This window comes from Liolophura sinensis, chromosome 7 (assembly GCF_032854445.1).
Source record: "Liolophura sinensis isolate JHLJ2023 chromosome 7, CUHK_Ljap_v2, whole genome shotgun sequence".
Lineage (NCBI taxonomy): Eukaryota > Metazoa > Mollusca > Polyplacophora > Chitonida > Chitonidae > Liolophura > Liolophura sinensis.
In genome coordinates this window covers 42,526,272-42,544,998 of record NC_088301.1, presented here as the reverse complement: position 1 = coordinate 42,544,998, position 18,727 = coordinate 42,526,272, and the positions used below count along the sequence as shown (strand labels likewise).

The 18,727-nt window shown below is 40.0% G+C and overlaps 1 protein-coding gene across 2 annotated transcripts in view; it reads left to right on the top strand.

Annotated features, from left to right (window-relative positions):
• LOC135471171 (uncharacterized) overlaps positions 1–18,230 on the top strand; it is a 32,509-nt gene extending 14,279 nt beyond the window's left edge. For both annotated transcript variants that reach the window (XM_064750265.1, XM_064750267.1), the window contains exons 2-16: positions 1,068–2,972; positions 6,859–7,077; positions 7,952–8,029; positions 8,781–8,987; positions 9,659–9,772; positions 9,985–10,050; positions 11,226–11,399; positions 11,688–11,756; positions 12,029–12,226; positions 12,440–12,514; positions 12,770–12,988; positions 13,512–13,691; positions 13,979–14,134; positions 15,289–15,512; positions 15,926–18,230. In XM_064750265.1, coding sequence (XP_064606335.1) covers positions 1,569–2,972; positions 6,859–7,077; positions 7,952–8,029; positions 8,781–8,987; positions 9,659–9,772; positions 9,985–10,050; positions 11,226–11,399; positions 11,688–11,756; positions 12,029–12,226; positions 12,440–12,514; positions 12,770–12,988; positions 13,512–13,691; positions 13,979–14,134; positions 15,289–15,512; positions 15,926–16,073 — 3,531 coding nt within the window. In that variant the 5' untranslated portion in view covers positions 1,068–1,568 and the 3' untranslated portion in view covers positions 16,074–18,230. The remainder of the gene's footprint in view (positions 1–1,067; positions 2,973–6,858; positions 7,078–7,951; positions 8,030–8,780; positions 8,988–9,658; positions 9,773–9,984; positions 10,051–11,225; positions 11,400–11,687; positions 11,757–12,028; positions 12,227–12,439; positions 12,515–12,769; positions 12,989–13,511; positions 13,692–13,978; positions 14,135–15,288; positions 15,513–15,925) is intronic.
• The last annotated feature ends 497 nt before the right edge of the window (positions 18,231–18,727 follow it).

The window sequence follows — 18,727 nt, the reverse complement described above, 5'->3', positions numbered from 1 at the left end:
GAAGTGTGGAGTATAATATCGGCTTCGTTTGTCTTTAGCCTACATGCAATGACCCTCACTGCCCATTCTACAAAAGCACCACATATTCCAATCAATAAAACTGACAATAAAACTTTTACGATTTGGGTGCATTCTACAAGGCCAATTATGAATTAAAGGATAAATTAAACCTTGGCGATGTGTCCTAATATATTAAGTTACAAAAAATGTTTCAGCTTTCTTTTTGTGGAATAAGAACTGCTTTAAACTACAGTTTTCCTCACATCTCAGTTGCCAATCTGGAAGTTAAGTAGCCTACAGCAATGACATAAATAGTAATTGCTGTCATGGCAACTCTGTGGGAAGAAGCGCTTGCATAGCTGGCGCTGAGCTGGCCTCGCTAATTCGGTATAAAGTTGACGTCCTTTCTGAAAATTTCCGGCGGGAAACATGCATAAAATAGAGGGATAATTAAAAGGCATAAAATGCATCATACATTACATTACATTCTATGACATTCTTCATCTCACTGGAAACCATAATCCTTATTTTAGAGTTCCTCTTCATGTGTCATTTAAGTCAAAATTTCAGATACGCTTTTAGACCATATATTGTGCCCTGGAAATTAAAATATTGATCATCTCATCAATGTTACTTTAAGGCAAATGTTTAAACATTTCAGCTCCCAGTATCAAAAACTGATAAATATGGCAAGGCTTCAGATTTTAAGTTAGGATTAGCTTTGTGGTATCAGCTCCAGATGATGCCAGATCAGCTGCAGGTACTTTAAACGAGCTGGTGCAGACACACAGGTTATACATCTAAGAACCCCTGTGGTAAATATGACCCAGGTTGATGGATGAAAAGACATTTTCAACGAATCAGATGGCTTTAAACTCGAGGGAGTCATTTTATTTCGAGATGTTGCAACCTGTAAGGTAGTAGTAGTCAGGTAGTGATGAACGTGTAATGGTTAAGTTTTATAGCGGAATGCCTAAAGGAATGTGCAATGAAGCGGGTCTGTATATGTTGGCATTCATGTCATCTGTGTCTCTGCACTAATTGGTGCTATCTGAATTCTCCTTCAGGTGTGGATGAGAGATTCCCTCTCCTGGTGCCACCGTGCTGACATTCCGAGATGCCCAGGCAGCGGTAACCTCTACTTACAAACTCGCGCTTTTTCTCCGGGTGGAATGTACCGGTCGCACAGTGATTCCCCTTTGCTCAGCAGGTGCTTGGAGAATAAACCGATCCTGGTACATAGGAATGATTGAGAGGTCAACCGGAGGAATCAAGAGACCAGTAAAGAGCTACGCGGTGTCTTGTTAAAAGGGCATTCTCCGTGTATACATTTGCATTAGCTCTTCACCCCTGCTCATTTATTACTTCCACAATCAACGGCTATTCGCTCTCCAACATATGCATGAAATTCAGGAATCCCGACTATCACCTTAAGAACACCACATCATTGGGATGTGAAACCTGGTGGCTTGCATAGATTTGCAATGGGATGAGAAACGTTCTGTATGGAGGGCGAGAAGGGCCATATTATGTAATACGTGGTGCGCTCAAGGTAACATTTGAGTAAAATGGGAGCTACGTCGAGTTTATGCTCGGGAAGTAAATCGGTACAAGTAGTCAATAGTACGGAGAGACGTCCGGAAAGATTACCTGGTAATGACGCAACTGCAGGTGCGACTTCCGGGGCCGATCTGAGGAATTTTGGGGAAGGTCACAGGACAGGACCCCCGCTGACGGAGAGTGAGGAAAAGTGGATCAAGCAAACGAATAATAACTCCACAGGGTATGACGCCAATTCAGGTAAAGGCCAAAGTGGGTATACCGATACCGAGCCGGTGGATAGGAGGCATCAGTCGAGTAATCGGAGAAAAGACGACGGGTGTAATTTGTCAGTTTACGACAACCTGCCAGGAAGCCTTGGCAAACATGGTGCTTGGGGGGAAGGACTGGGTACAGAAGGATCCTCGCTAAGATACAGCGCTTACAAATCACGCGATGGGTCAGAATATGTGGACGGATACCTGATCAACCAAAACTCCGATTTGAACTTTAGCGACACCAGCCTTCTGGGTTCGGAGTCCTGCGACTCTTGGCACATGGGACGAAAGACATTCAATGTAGATCAGCGTTCAAATAGTTCTAGTCGTACCAGTATACCAAACCCAAGTCTAGACAGTGGCAATCGAAGTGATCAGGCCTCCGCGGAAGCTAATTCCAAACACACCAGTGCGACTAATGGGTTTTCAAGAAACCGTAAATCTGTCAGTAAAGAATCATTAACTAATAAAGATTATGATAATCTACCGCCTCTTGGACAATTGCGTCCTAGTCACTCTGACTCAGGGAATTTGTCTGTGATTGGGGAAGTAAAGGAGAGCGGCTTACGAAGCTCTCTGGAAAACGGAAGGGACAGTCGCCCAAGCCGTATAACATCTGCCAAATGTGAACGTGTATCGAACAAAACCAATGTGGCAAGTCTCCGACAAGCCAAGTCCCTTACCCTGCCGCTGACCACGCGAACCAGGCCCAAAAGTGCCAGGAAGCGCGATGTAAGTGCCAACAGGGCACATTTAGAGCAGGGGACGCAAGGGCAATGTTCGGGGGAAGGGTTGTCGGACTCGGATGAGGACGAAATGTTGTCTATACCAGACGAGACCCGAGGGGCAGGGGAGAACTCCGATGACCTCTCGGACGGGCTATCGGGACTAGGGTCTACGCCGGATCTCACTCTGGAAGCTCTAGATGCATTCCCTGATAGCTTAGCTCCAACACCACAGGTCCCCACGGAACCACGTGTTCCACAACCTCGCCCTCCATCCTTTGACATAAAATCTGTTTTAGACGACAAAGGGAAGTCATCCATTGGGAAAAAAGGCAGCGAAAGATCCATATCCAGCATTGTCATAACCCCAGCAGGAGAGGGGAGGGAGACAACAACGGAGGCCAAGATACGGGCATTGCCACCGAATACTGTAAGTCTAACTTCTAATTTTATCTTGGCTAAGTAGGTTTTTTTTACTTTCAAGCTCACAAAACATTGTTTCTATATGTATTGAGAATTGTGATTCGGACACATGGCTTAGTACTATTTCACACAGTGCAGGCTTTTATATTTTTAATGAGAAAGATTAATTAACAAATTTCGGGAATTAAGTTGTAATGGCACTACATTGAAATTATCAATGCATTTTGATAACTCAAAAGGATGTGTTCCGCATTGGCTCTAATGGAAGTACATTCTTCTCAATATATCCCGACAGTAAAGAAGAAATATCGCTAGTAGAGAAAGAAGCACCTGATAACATACTCCGGCTTTGTTTACACCTTGGACTCTTGAGTCTTGAAGCACACCATCTGCCAGCTTACTGATGGGACCGATGACTCCTTGTGTTTGTTTTTACAAAGTTAGAATAGCACAAAATTGTGTTCCTTACAAGAATCGGTTTGTGTATTTTACACAGCCTGCAAGATCCTCATTCGTTCGTCCGATATCGCCGCTCCTTTGATGTAGCAAACATGACTTACCAATATTTAGCTATGTACGATGTCTAACACTGCTCAACTGACACCCAGATAAGGTTGGCCTGGGCCACACTCAGATAAGATTGGACAGCAATAGTAAATATACCGCAACGTTGGTAATACTTGTTTCACAATTCATTTCTGACAAATCTAAACATTACACAAGGTGTTATGTTCGAAAGATTAACTGTTAATAAACAAAATCCATATTTGTACAACGGCATCCAAATAGGTTCGGTTGTGGTTCTCAGTGTGTATGTAAACAGACGCGATGGAAATTAAATACTGGATAATACTCAACCCGGGCGAACGACTAGATAACCAGAGGATTTACGATTCATGTATTAATAACTTAGACAACATGTCTAAGAAAATGCACCCTTTTAACAGCGGTCTGCTGCAATCTTTAGCATGTATGTTGATTAAATGCATCGGTCAGATCTATACCTTAAAGCTTCAAGTCCGACATTCGTTAGTCTCTTCTCAGCCTCTAAATGTATGCCTTCATTATAGGAAATAGAGCACACGCCAATAGTAAGGCTGGTTATTCACCTCTTAAACATCGAGGCCTGCATGAAGTTACTCGACGCAAACGACTCCCTGAAATTGTATATAAAATGTTTTATCTAACTACCCAACCATTATTTTCACGAGATTTATTATTGGTACATAAGTGGCCATATTATTTCCATATCAAGTGTACATATTTTCCAACCACTGAAAGGCCATTGTTGGTAAAATGGTACATTTGTTCTTAAACATCATGAATTGCAGTTCTTTTGTTTGGTGTTGCATAAATTTGAAGACAATATTTTTTTAGCTTGAACACATTGTAGGTATTGTACATATATAGCCTTGTTTTACCAAGTGGATTAGAAAGAGAGTATATCAAAGTACCATCGCCATGACAATAAGTTTAATTAGAAATTTACCTGCAAAATTATGAAAAACATTGCCTTCTGTACATATGAGGTGTATGGCTACAGATCTGAACAGTAGCATTAATGTTTAATACATTTAGCGTGGTTTATGCAAAATTGTCATTTCCGTCCCGTTATTATTTTATGAAGCCTTTAAAAACACCTCCCCATAAAATTCTTCTGTTGGCCTTTTTTTGCTTCTTGTGAATTCGACTTTTTTGAAACATCGGCCTTGTTGTTCTCACAACGCTGAAAACAGCCGACATTGCTATTATTAGTCCCGATTGTCGGGATGGTTAGCCAATGGAATCGCTTAAGGCTAGCACCCCATGCTTGCAGATTAATTACAACGACATATGCTTCTGCCAACAACTGATGTTCAGCAGCTAGTTGCCGTCTTCTGTTAATGGCAGCAATCTACGGTGTAGCTATGTAGACACTTCTGCAACTCGGAACTATCTGCAGTATACGCTCTGCAATTGAAAAGTGTCTGCAGTTTGTATGTTATCACTTATGTAATCTGGAGTAGTTTGCGGTTATTTAAGTCGTTATTTCTTCAAGTGGAAGTTGTCTACGTTATATGCTGGTATATTATACATCATTTACTGTGGGCTTTACTGTGTTAACCGTTTAATTGGTTCGTAACTCGGTACGACTATCATTGCCTGGACGATGGATGTTGCGTGTTTCATTCTGGCTTTCGCTCCTTTAACTGCGGCTTTTAGGCCGATTTCTGGAAGTCAAAATTAAAAACAGGATTTAAAAGCATATTTTTGGACCACGTGGTAAATGCTAGCATATTAAAACCGGGATAGAAATAAGCAGTGTGACGATGATTTATTTTTTGTCAATAATAGCAAAGAGAATCATCCCCCAGGCACTTGGCGTAGGTTGATGGAGTACTCCGGAGTCTCATGTTTCTTCCTCCCATACACCTAACTGTAGCCGTGTAAATGAAACATTCTTGAGGAAGACCAGTCAAATAAGTAAATAAATGAATAAACAAGTACTAAACTATGTCTGACTCATTCTATGTCCGACTCATACTGTGTCTGACTCATACATCTACAGGCACCTTGTCCCACATCCAGGTCAGAAAGCACTTATCGATGTACGAATTATATTCCGAAGCGCGTGCCAAATGGGCCAAACACCGAGTGCTGAATACATCATAAATTCTGCCTTGCTCCGATGATTCCTTTGAAATTTCGTTTTTGAAAAAACTTTTTGTTCTGATCTATGTCTTTGGCTTGTAGAACTTAAATATGAGTATTTAATAAGTTCATCCTTCTAGTTTCAGCAAAGGTTTTGGTACCATTCCTATGCCATATTATAGCCTCTAGCAGTGTTCTGAAATCGTTCAGAACTCAGCAGGAATTTCTGTTTGGTTAGCGATAGATGAGACAAGCCGTCTCACCCAGTTAACGCTAGATGTTGATTTATGGACAGGTGATGCCACAAACCCCATGCAGAGAGATAACAAAACTTTACAACGTAGCCTAACGGGAATAGAGGGTAGGGAATGGTGGAGAAGGAGTATATATAGGCAGTTTCTTTTTATGAAGCTTTTCCGGTTCCTTTCTAGTAACGATGTTCACGTGTGATTCTAGTTTCTCTCTAGCACCCGCTAGAAAAAGTAGGCTAGAGACGCGCCTTGCGCTGCACCTGTTACGCAATGAGCACACAAGATTTCTATCTAGAGTTGGCAGTTGTCTAGTGAAAGTGGATACCTCCTCAAACCTTGTCAAACGCCGGCTTATTTATAAAACAATAGGCTCTCCGGCTCTCACAAAAGTTAAAAAAAAACATATAACGGTCTTCCTTTGACGCAGTGTGGTAACATAATATAAGTGATATAATTTAAGTCTGATCCTGATTTCATACGGAGGGTACCACATTGGCTATGAAAAAGAAAATCTTGTTTCTCTAAAATTTATTTACTTTGTTGTTATCATCAAATTCATTCATCATAAAATTCATTTTGAATTTTTTTCATTTTGTTGGAACTTACCAATTCTGAAGTCAATGGATCATTTTTCTGAAAAGGCACTATACATGCGTATTTGTTAGAGTACATATTCTTTACTTAACATGACAAACAAGTTGATCGAGACCGAACAATTACCAAGAAAAAAAGAAAGTTTTGACACGGCTGTGTTGTCATGTATGATCCCGGTACAACAATACACATTCGTCTGTTAATAACGGTTTAAGCTAAAGGGATACGTCTAGGTTACCTGATAAAACCATCTCCCGCATTTTCGCCAAGGCATTGCTATGGATACTAAGTAATGTAAACATGGCGGCGCGCACACGTGTTGTTCATCCGCCACTCTGGAACAACAACTTTTTTGTTTTCTTCGTGTTCTTTATCTCTTTTGATTACCGGCCGGTGTTGTGTTCCAAAACATTTCAGAGTTTGGAAGAGGTGGGCGCAATGATCGCCGGGGACATCATCTTTAGGCGGTCCCAGGGTTCCATGACGCAAAACGAGTACCAGGGCATTGTGAAGGCCTACCGAATCATCCTGGAACAGCTACTGGCGTACAAAGACGCCAAGGACAGCGACCAGTCGCCCAATGAGGCGGCAACGGAAACACGTACGGGCGAGCAACCAGCCACACCAAAGCCGAAGGTAAGACTGCCATCAAGGTATTCGATTCTAGAATGATACCTAACAAAGTATGCTCTTTGTGACATTTTAGATATGGTGTCTATGAACTTTAATGAACAGTCACACGGCTGAATTTCGGCTCTGAAGTAACAAGTGTTGTCCAGAATGATGACAATACTATCTTACAAGCTTACTGAAGCGTTTCTATACAGGAATTGTTGAAAAAGTAACAAGACAGAATGCATACGGCACACTTCTTGCTCGTATATGACAGTGCTGTATTCTTGATGCTATCCGTATTAGAGCAAGTCCATCTATTGTGTCTTTCCATAAGCTCGGCCGTTGGTTTACAGACTTACAAGTTTTTTATACCTTAAAAAACATTTCCCTTTTGATGAAATTAGCATTAATTATAGTTTCTGGCAACACTTTCATATTTTTCATATTTGATTTATGTCATCTCTTTGACATAACATATTGAAATGCGAATAACTTATATCTATACTTCAAATTTTGCATCGCTGCCAAGCAAGCCTGATACCATCATATAATTGTCATATATCAAGTGATCTTACATTGCAAATAATAAATGAAGTTTTATACTTTTTACCAAATGTGCAGTAATACTGGGTATTTTGGCTTGAATATTCAAGGAATAAACTTTAATCATTCATGGGTATAGTACGCAAGACAGAGAGAAAAAAATAATAATGGTAGACACAGCTCATAGACATGTTTCAAAATATATTCCAGTTTTCTCAAAAAAATATATTATTGGTATTTTGAGGGATCTGTGAAAAAGGCATCAAAATACCACGCTATATCGTCGCTGCGATGGTTTGTTTCCTTTTGGTAAAACGTTTTCTTTTATTATATCCTACTTACTGTCTTGCAGGAGGGAGATAGAAGGCCTACAGACAGTCCTCAGAGGGAAGCGGATTCCAGTTCGGATCTGGAAGAAAAACTAGATCAGGTAATGTTATAGACTGGCGTGAGGCCAGAGGATTCTGTGCATACAGTTGGGGCTGAGCTAACGAGAACCACCTGAGCCTGCTCACGCTGTCGAAGGGGCGTCCCAGTGTCAGGGAAAGTGACTGTAATGCTCAAGATATGATGCTAGTAATTCGCCAGACACAGTGGGAGCACCAATATAAATCTTTGATATAATTAGATATTTTAAAGGAAGTAGGAAAACTGTCACATAAACCAGTTGTCTATATGAGTGCACGCGCCTCTTGTTATTGAACCTAGCTACCTTAATTGCATATAGATTCCTACCTTGCATATATATAATTTATTCATCTGGTTTTAATGTGATCTCTATCAATGTTTTTACTCCTAGTGCTAATGTTCAAGGTCCTTATTTAAATCTACTGTGTGTACTGATTCATAAAAGATTGCTTTACATACACGTCAGACTCACTGTAACATTGTAGGTTTAGCAGTATAGTCTAGCTGTGGAGATAAGATTTTGTGGATGGTTAATTATTCATGGTTTCTTGGTGTATTCAAACATGGAGCCAAACGGGACGAAAGTACAATTACAGGTCTAATAACAAAAAAAGTAAGATATACGAAATGTGTCATATATCATATGATGAAAGTTTCACAAATAAAAGCTGTGTGGATGTACCTTTCTGTGTCAACCGTTGTGGTTTTACATCTTCAAATTGTACGTCTAGGGATCGACATCTATAGTTCCATCACCTGCTCTGTTCTGTTAGGTAACTGAAGTTTTCGAGCTGGAGTTCGCACAGAAATTGGTGGAACGGGGAAATGGGTTGACGGAGGCGGACATCACCCAGTACCTAACCGAACATGCCCAAAATGTGAAGAGCATAAAGACCGTTTTGAAGACTCAGAAGGAAACCAAGAAGGAGAACAAAGACGTTGCGATGAATTTACCACCGCAACAACAACGACGACTGGCGGTAGGATACATTATCAGTTTATCAATAATGCTCAGACATCTGATTAGGGTAACGGTACACGAGCTAGTTTTAGTAGGGATTTAATGAGACAAATGAGTGGAATTTGACTGACTTGGATACAAATTTCGAAATGCACCTCAACCAGATTCACGGATATCCACAAAATGCGTAATAGACATTGTTGTGATTATCACGACGTATCGTGAACGACCTGACTGTCTTCCTTATTTATTCACATTTGTATCGACACAAACTGAAGTACCTTTTTATTGCTCACATTTCCTTATATTACTCATTTAAGTGCGCCTAGCGAAATTGTACCGTATGCCGGAAGTCCACTGCCGGTTGACCAATGAGGTCACAGCTTCCGGTGCTTCCGCTGCAGCTTTATTTCGGAAGGTTGTCTGGTGCGTTCGGAGGAGCAGTGGTTTCACCAAGGCTCTGCTATGTTTCCCCAATCTATGAACCTGACTGTGTGCCATCATGAGTTGGTCTACGACCTAAACTCTTACAAAATAAATAAGTAAATAGACAATTCACACAGTTCAGTTAGTAGCGTGCTCTTTCCTTTCCTGACAGTTTATTTTCTAACCAATATTCTGTAAGATCCTAATTATAAGCGAGTTAATGGGAATGATTTTATCCGTTCAGAAACATGCTTTGTTTTGCAGATGCTGGATGAAGTTGCAAGACTGCTTTACCTCTACAGCACTGATATTTCCACCATCAACGCCGATGACATAGATCAACTGTGTGAAGCCATCCTTGAGTCAATTTCAAGTTCGGTAAATAACAGTCTGATATATGCTTGTCAACTTTCAAATTAAATAATAAATTATGGTGAAATTCAAGATTGACGGATAGTTTTCGCGAACATTCAATGTGTATAAGCGTTTAAGTATTATACCTATCATACACATTATATTAAATGCAGAAGAAATCTATACCAAAGTGATCAAATGGGATGGTTACAGGTAAATGCAATTTCCCTTTGTAGCCTGGTGAAGAAGAGTTTGACACGCTGGAAAAGGAAGTCTCAGCCTTTGGCAGGCAAGTCGATAATGTAAGTATATACAGGACATTCCCAAAGCGAAATTACTAACATCAGTTAATGATAGGACCCGAGTCTACAGTGAAATTCGCTTGAAGTTTGTGTCCCGAAAATGTTTTCATTTTCATATATAACTGAATGCCTGTGTCACTAATGTATCCACAATTATGACTCAGCGGATCTGAACGTAATATCCCAATATTTCACCCAGATCCTGTTATCACATACACCAGGAAGAAGGTTTGTGACTTCCTGGTTGTATTATCGCAACGAGCTATCCTTATTGCATTTTTTTTTTCAGAATAAAGGCACGTGGTTGAATCGCGTCATAAAATACCTATCACACAGCAAATAATATCGGTACCATGTATAAACATAACACAAATACTCAAAGTAATGTCCATAAGATCGGGTTAAAATAAGCCACACTAATAGCTGCTCATCACAGGCTCTGGTGGAGAAATAACATTCATTGAGATGACTATTCACCATTAGCCTTTTTTGAAACACTAGTTGCATAACTTTAGTTCAGATGATCAAAAACGAATTTCATGGAAATTAGGAAATTATCATACTTCAAATTATGCTGGGGGTGGGGGGGGGTATATTGTTGTATGTGTTCTGACTCCTGTTTCACGTGCTTGTTTGCAAGATACCTTCCAAAACTAATGGACAGAATACATTTGGTTTCAAACATAATTATGGTGACCTTTGAAACGTATTAGATTTTGGTGCTTCTCACCTTGTCAGCTTGACTTTGACCTTTTTGATTACCTTTTGTTTGTAGCTTTGTTTTGCAGCTTAATGCATTTTGATTTCAAGCTCTCTTATGGAAACTGAAGTACTGACTATATTTTGGGACATACATGTATAACTGCTTATCTCTCGGTTTTTCTGGGTTTTAGCAATTTTGATTGTATGTATGTACCAAAATATAGTCAGTATGTGTGTCTGCAGCATATCTGCTGACCTATACTTGACCGAATTTAATGAAATTTCAGATTGGTAGGTACCATTTAGACGGTGGAATCATGAAAATGCCTAATAACAATAAGATTGTTACTTAATCAAATTTGGTTGCATGCTTTTCCGATCACATACGGGCTACAGCAAGAGATAATGTCGCAACGAGTCTTGTCAACCATTTTCTGCATCTTAGTTACATGAGGAGGACCTTGTGTTCGCAGGCTATGCTGGAGCTAAACGACCGATTCATGCAGACCGTCTCAGACAAGCGTGACGCAGCCACAGCTGAGGAGCTCAGCCAGGTCATAGAACGACATCTGATAGAAGAAACGGCCACGGTGAGAAAACACGAATCGGAGCGGGTAAAGACCATCAACAAAAACCTGGCATTGGTGGTAAGTCTGATAAATAGCCTGCTATTTGGCTACCTTCGCCTGACTCTTTCATCATAGCTTTTCGTGAAATTTAGAAAATATGCCCCAAAACAAAAACAATAAAACTTAGGTGGCCGGTAAAGTAATTTCTGACATTTTGTTAAAAATACATAAGTGTCAAAATAAAGGCACTTCACCTGTGATAGATCGTACCTGATACTGAACTATATGATACTGGTGTTACCTGAAGGCTGATTCAGTGATCTCATCATGTCAGGTGATCCAGTCTCGGTTATTTCTTTGTTATAGGGAAAGACGAAGGAAGGTTTTCACGTGAAGGTTCCAGAACTTGATGCTCGTCCCGATGACATGAACAAGGTCAGTTTTATCAAAAATAAAATAAGTAGTGCAACTTATTGAAATACACAATTATGACGTTGAAATTTTTTTTAAAAATACATACACAATGTTAATCTAATTGCACCGCAGCAGGTTTGTGAAAACAAATGCATGAAGGCACTTGCATTACTGACATTTTACGTGTTTTCTCAAGACATCTATATTGTTAAATGCATTGAGATCAAAAGTCGTTTAAATGTGTGTCATAGCTTTAGTAAATCTACCTTTAGCATTGTGTGTACTTTTGCCAGAAACGCCGTAAACTAGAGCAAGCCCTGAAGCGTATTTTACTTGGCCGAAAGCCAATCGGGGAGGAGGAGATCAGCGACATACTGGACAAATATAGACGGGAACAGAGAACCCTGATCGAGGAAAGGGACGCCCAGAGGTTGAAGCGACGAGATGACCTGAAGAAGAAAATTGTCATCACATCAGAAAGAAAACAAAAGGTTGTCACTTATGTTGACCAACATATACATAAAGTACAAGGATATATAGAATTGAATTAAAAGAAACAAGGTTTCTTGTAAGTTTTTATAATGACGGCTTTCATGAAATTCGGATACTCTTTTGAGATACGGGATGTTAAGCATCTTATAACCTAGGCAGTGATAAGCATGGTTACGATTTGCTCATTATTGTCTTTTCTTTCCTTTGTACAGCGAGCAAAGAAAGATATACTCAAGGATATGCAAAAGAGATACGAAGAAACAATCAAAGCCACGAAACAGGACAAGGTAATGTTTCTCTTGTCCATTAAACAGATTTTTTGCCGCAGATCGAAACAAGAAAAATTTACGTATATGCGAATCATTCGCGTTTCTAATCAGCACTCTAGCATTACGAACAACAATAACAACAACGCTGTCCACCCACAAATCTCCTGGTCTCTTTCAGACAGGGAGAATAAAGCTGTAATGTTCTTATACTATAAACCACGTTTAAGATTGAGTTACATAAATTCACAAAGTATGGTAACCATTTGACTTCAGGTGAGTGCCGCAATTCACACAATGACAGCCCAGAAAATTGTGGACAACAGCGGTGAGCTATCCAAAGATCGACTGGCGGGGATGATCAAACAGCACCAGCGTCGGGTGGCCGAGCTGGAAAACATCCGCAAGAGGGAGAAAGAGAAACCAGTGGAGACCCACATGGACGTAGTGGCCAGAGATAAGGCTGAGGACGAGAGGCGCAACAGGGAACGGCGGGTAAGAAAATTAAGGGAAAGACATGTTGGGCCTATTTAGGATTAGATTTTGCTTGACGATTTTGTAGATTCCCCGTTTTCACTGCCCCAGGGGCCCGTTTTGCACTAAAACCACTTTGAGAGTAATCATCTGAAAAATTCTCGATCGCGGCGTAAAACATCATAGAGTTCATATGTGGATAACAACGTCTAATGTATCAGTTCGTAATCTATGTATTTATAAAGCATGTGATGTTACTAAGCCAACTTTTAAATGCCGATTAAGCAACATGTAAAATAAATATATAGACATAACCATATGACGTTTTTCGTACATCACATAGCTTAGGATTCAAGTAAATTGAAAGGCTGAGCTTTCGTCTTTTGACTGAAAGTCGGCAATCGTATAAAATAAGAGCGGAGTTTTATGAATATCATTACTAATCATTATAAAACATGCATCAATGTGCTGGACTCGACATCTTGTATGAGTCTAAAATCATTATCTTGGGTGTGCGTTTAAACCTACGACAATTGTTTCACAGATTGCACTAAATCGAGCCACTGACGTGAAACAGCGAGCAGAGGACGTCTTGGCTAGCTATCGTGATGCCACATTGATGCAACACTCTATAAGACCTGTTCATTTACCCAAATCACCGAATTCCATTGATCAGTCACGTGAACAGCGTCGAGAAGCACGGCGACATCACGTAAACGACGAAGTAAGTCATATTGCCATTCAAAATTCATATTATCCACAGAGGTTCTTTGTGAGGAACGAAAGTGAGGTACATCTGAATGATGATGCCATTTAAGTCGATAATTCGGTTTAATTTGAAAAACTTTTTTTCAGCAGAGCAAGGATAATTCTGTTATCTGCTTGAGTTAAGTTATAACATAGAGTTTCAAAGACATGTACATGAAAGTTCACATTGTGATGTCTTATACAGAAGTGTATGTTGAAGTTTTCCCGCCTCATCATATAACCCCGTTATATTGCCACCCCCAGGCCGTTCCAGACAGCGGGTATGTCGATGGTATGTCCGTAGAGAGCACAAGTGTGACACCCAGCCTGATGACTGGAACGCCCATCTCGTCTCCAGGGGGTGATTACGGTTACATGAGCAACAGACTCATGCCAAAGAAACCAGATGATACTGAGTCGGTAAGAATGCAGGCATCGAAACAGACATTCGTACACTTGCCGTCAGTCTATAATGACAAGAAACGTTCAACAGAAACCAGCAAAGAACTGCGAAAGTACATGTATATAGACTAAGAAATTAGGAGGGATTTAATTTATAATTATGTGACATTGTCACGCTCATTTTGATGTCCAAGGTAAAAGTGACCTGTTGACAAAAGTGGCCTAAAAAGATGAGTGAGTAGAATCTAGCCTTGAGATCAGTTGGCCATTTCCCCAGCTTAGCTTCCACATCAACCGCTCTCAATCGTGGCATCCACAAACCTGTAACTAGGTCGTGTCTCCTGCGATGTCCTCAAAGTGTAAAAGTACACGACGACAACAGGTTTCCCGTGATCTTAAGTAATTCTGAATTCATGTCACCTCTATAAAATATAATCAGCGCATCCTCTGGGACAGAAACCGAACTTTGCAAACCAACATTTTCGAAACACCTGTCTCCCTATCCAGGGTGAACACAGGTATTCTTTACCAAATGGTCTTCTTTTTTCACAAAAGTTGCTTACTTTACATTCTGTTCATTATGAAAACAAAAATTAATGTTAAGACTCCCAAACAATTTGCCAATAGCCAATTTAATGGTGTTATCTTGATAGTTTCTATCCAAACGTTCCACGAGTTCATCTTATACCTAGTTCGCCAGACTCTTTTCGAAAATGGCGGTTAGAAAAATTCGGTTTACTGTCAGTGCGCCTCGTACATTAATGTGTTAACTGTGACGCTGTGGTCTATATTTTCTATGCATAAGTAGGGCATAGGAAATCAGAATTACTGTAGGATTAAAGACAAAATGTTCTGTAGCGTATAAACTTTGACATGTTGAGGACAGCACATTCGAAAAGAACGAGTTCCAGGTTAGCGAATCGAAGAGTACAGATCTGTATTTCTGAAAGCTAAGCTGGGAAGAATGAAACAGATGTCAGATACGGTTGGAATTCGGTAGGCATCCACACCGTTACTTGAGAGTAGTGCAGGTCTTTTGGTGTCAATAAATGATGCAGATTCGAACACAACAGTATGGCAGTTGGATTAGGAAAAAAGTTCATGTTTTTTTTTCTTTATGATCAGTGGGCTTTGACCCTTTCATCCATCTATTTACCTTGATCTTTTTGCAGGTGAGAGCGGAAGACTACGAGACCATGGAACTCCTTGTGAATGACGCCATAGATCATTGCGTAGACGACTATTCCCGTGCAGAGAATCTGTATTCCTGGCTCGTCTCACAGGAAATTCCTGCAACAAATGGCTTCGCCAATGACGGGGAAAGCCCCTTGTTTGCTTTGAGTTGCATAGCCAAAGGTCAAAGGTCCTATGCGGATGTCTTTCTCGAAATGGCAAGGTTAGCTGTGTTTTCACTGCTTGTCAAAACAAGTGAAATTACTCATCTTCGTTAGTGAATTAGTTGTCTTGCAGACTTTTTTCTCACATTTAAAAAAACAACGAATCTTTACGTATAAAAGTTTAAGTTCAACTCAGGTCAGTAAGATGTTTCTGAGATGATTAGCAGTCTTACCATGTTTATACGTCCTTTGTATTGCGCTGTGAATTCAGCCTGAGTCAGGGTATTATTTAGAAACTGTTGCCTTAAGAAAACTTCATCAAACATCTTTGCATCAATAATCGTAGCTGCCAATCCTAACGTTCATGTCACTAAATTGTATATTTGTGTTTCTTTGTTGTATCATTTGCGTTGACAAAAATGCATGGCAATTCAGATAGATTTCTGATTTATGCGATTTTGTTCGTGTTTAGGCTCGCTGGCCTTACGTGTGAGAAGATAGACGGCTACACCAAAACGCCTGATTTCAGTCCAGGGGAGGACATATTCTCAGATTCATATCGTCATAGCTGGAACGCAGTCTTTATTGATAAACCGTTATTTCTTATTAGACGCTTCTGAGGGATCTCGACGGGAAAAGTTCTTCAGAGAACATTTCTTTTGCACTGGTCCATCCATTTTTGCCTTGACTCATTTTCCCCGACAACCAAAGATGGCAGTTAATGGAGAGACTGGTAACGGAGGACGACTTTGCTGGAGCATTGAAAGTGTGGCCCGCAATGTTTGTTTACGATATCCGTCCATTGAACAGCAAATCCCTCATCAGAACTTATGACGGAAGATGTGCATTACGTTTTCAGTGAAGACCATTCGGTGCTGTGTCACCTGGAATATGCCGGCCCTGGGCAAGAGGTCGACCCACGTGGTCTGCGTACCACGTGGACCAGCATACGAATAATGTGGACAACGAAGAGTCCTTCCACCTAACTTTGCCGCAAGAAGGGGTTTACTTCTTTACCCTGCTGGTTAATGACCCAGAGGACGAATTTGACTTGCCCGTGTGTCAGTACCGCATCGACTACAGAGACGAACTGCTGTGAAACAAAACCACGTACATACCGTTGTTAATCAGTCAGCTTAACTGTACTACACTTTTGAACAATTTGTCCATAGTATGTTATTCGAATCGCCAAAGGTTTAGCGGTGCCATTAACTGGAAAGTAGGGTGTGTCATCTATGGATACTTGTATTAGATTATAACGATTGTCCCTATATCTGTTAACATGCTTCATGGGACCCTTACAGTATCCTGCCTTTCTCTGTCCTGTACTAAGGAGCGATTAACAGTGCCTGACAGTTGTTATGTTCTTATTTTCTTTTGCTCAACATCCGCCCAGTGTTTCAGAGGAAAATAATCTTTATGTCAAGATCACATAAACAAAAAACCGTACGACGGTGTTGAATATTCAAGCGAAGGGAATTGCTAGAGTCAGCCATGTTGGACATCAATGTAACGAGGACCAGCAATAACTTTTACTTAATGGCTTATAAAACTTTTGTCACTGGAATCTAAGATGTGTGAACGACGGGGGAATTATATTAAATAAACTGTGTATTAGATTCCTAAGTCCTTTAAATAAATGCATTTAATCAGGGATAATTCCTGTATCCTGTAGCGAAACAAGGTACCTAACTATAGGACTGACTTTTTTGTCGTCTCAGACGAGTGTAAACTGGAAGAAAATAATATGTAATTCTTTCATTCTGTTTTTTGAAGGCTTGACATAATGATCGTTTTGGACTGAAAACAACGGACGAGTACTGAACACAGAAAGTCTGGACTGATACCGCTATGTGATCAGATATCTTCTAATACTTACACAAGAAAAGTTGTCGAAGATCATGCATGGAAAGGACAAACAATTGAACAAGCACTTGCTTTGACATGCGATCTTGTGATATCATGTGACATAGTTTAAAACACCTTGTGTCTGTGTCCCGAAAATGTCGAAGACAATACACATCTAGAATCTGACGATCCACCTAGTCATAAGTCTTCATTTTTGTCAGTTCCTACATGGTGAATCATTCGCACTCCATGCGTCAAAGGCCTGATTTAGATTTTGATTGCATAACATTTCATAACAAACAACACCGAGAAGAAATCGATTTTTATAGCCAATTATGTGTTACGACTCCATTGGATGAGATTTTACAGTGTATGTGTGTTATCTTGTGCAACTCACCAACACCCAATTGAAATGAACTTTATTGTTGTGGCGCCTTGGCTTTAAGCTTGAAATGTGAGTGGTATGACTAGTTCTTAAACGATGATATTGTTGGACATGTAATATAGCTATTTATTGCGATATTCTATAGTAACCGTCGAAAGGGCAGACTTTAAATATTAACAGGGACTGTTTGTTTCTTTGTGTTATATTTTAGGATCTTGTTAACGAATACTTTCTTTGTCACGCCATAACTTAATTTACATCGCTTTCTTATCGGCTTAAGTGGTCCTGTTTAAATTGTTGACGAACTAAGTACAAAATTAATCGACTGCTGATACAAATCAATCTGTTTGAAGATCAAACATCGGATATACTCGCCATTTTTTATTTGTTGTTCACTGTTCACAGACAAATGGTGGATCTGTTATCTCAGAATTGGTGCTATTGTTTGTTTTTATATGTATATTAGTTCTTGCCATGATGGCGTGCTGGAATTCCTGATGGTGTACATTTTAGAGGCAAATAAAACGATCTCAGAACCACAGTACGCTTCAATAATTTGCGTTGAGTTCGATATATATATCCTCTTTCTTTTTGTTGCATTGTTTGAATTACAGGTTGCTAATACTTTATCTGTCAAGCTCTGTCAAGTGAAGCCGAGTGTTCGAATCCAGCTCTCGCTCATTCGACTGCAGCTTTAAGGCAGGAGATTTGTCATTTATATACTTGGCGAACGGCATTGGTGTACCCCAGTGTCCTCTATCCACAAATCTAAACGCCATCACATACGTGAAAATTCTTGACAACGGTGTTTATCATCCATCTAATAAAATGCTACCACAATATATTATATACTATGCATGGAATACATTGCATATTCAAGTCTGTTTAATACCACTGAATTATTCGACTGGATGGTAGAATCTGGTTAAACCTGTGACACAAAGTCATTAATTATACACGTAATAGAAAAGCTTGCATTGTTGATAGAAGATGAATTGGTTTCAATTTCCTTTTAGCTGGGAACTTTAAATATTAAAACCT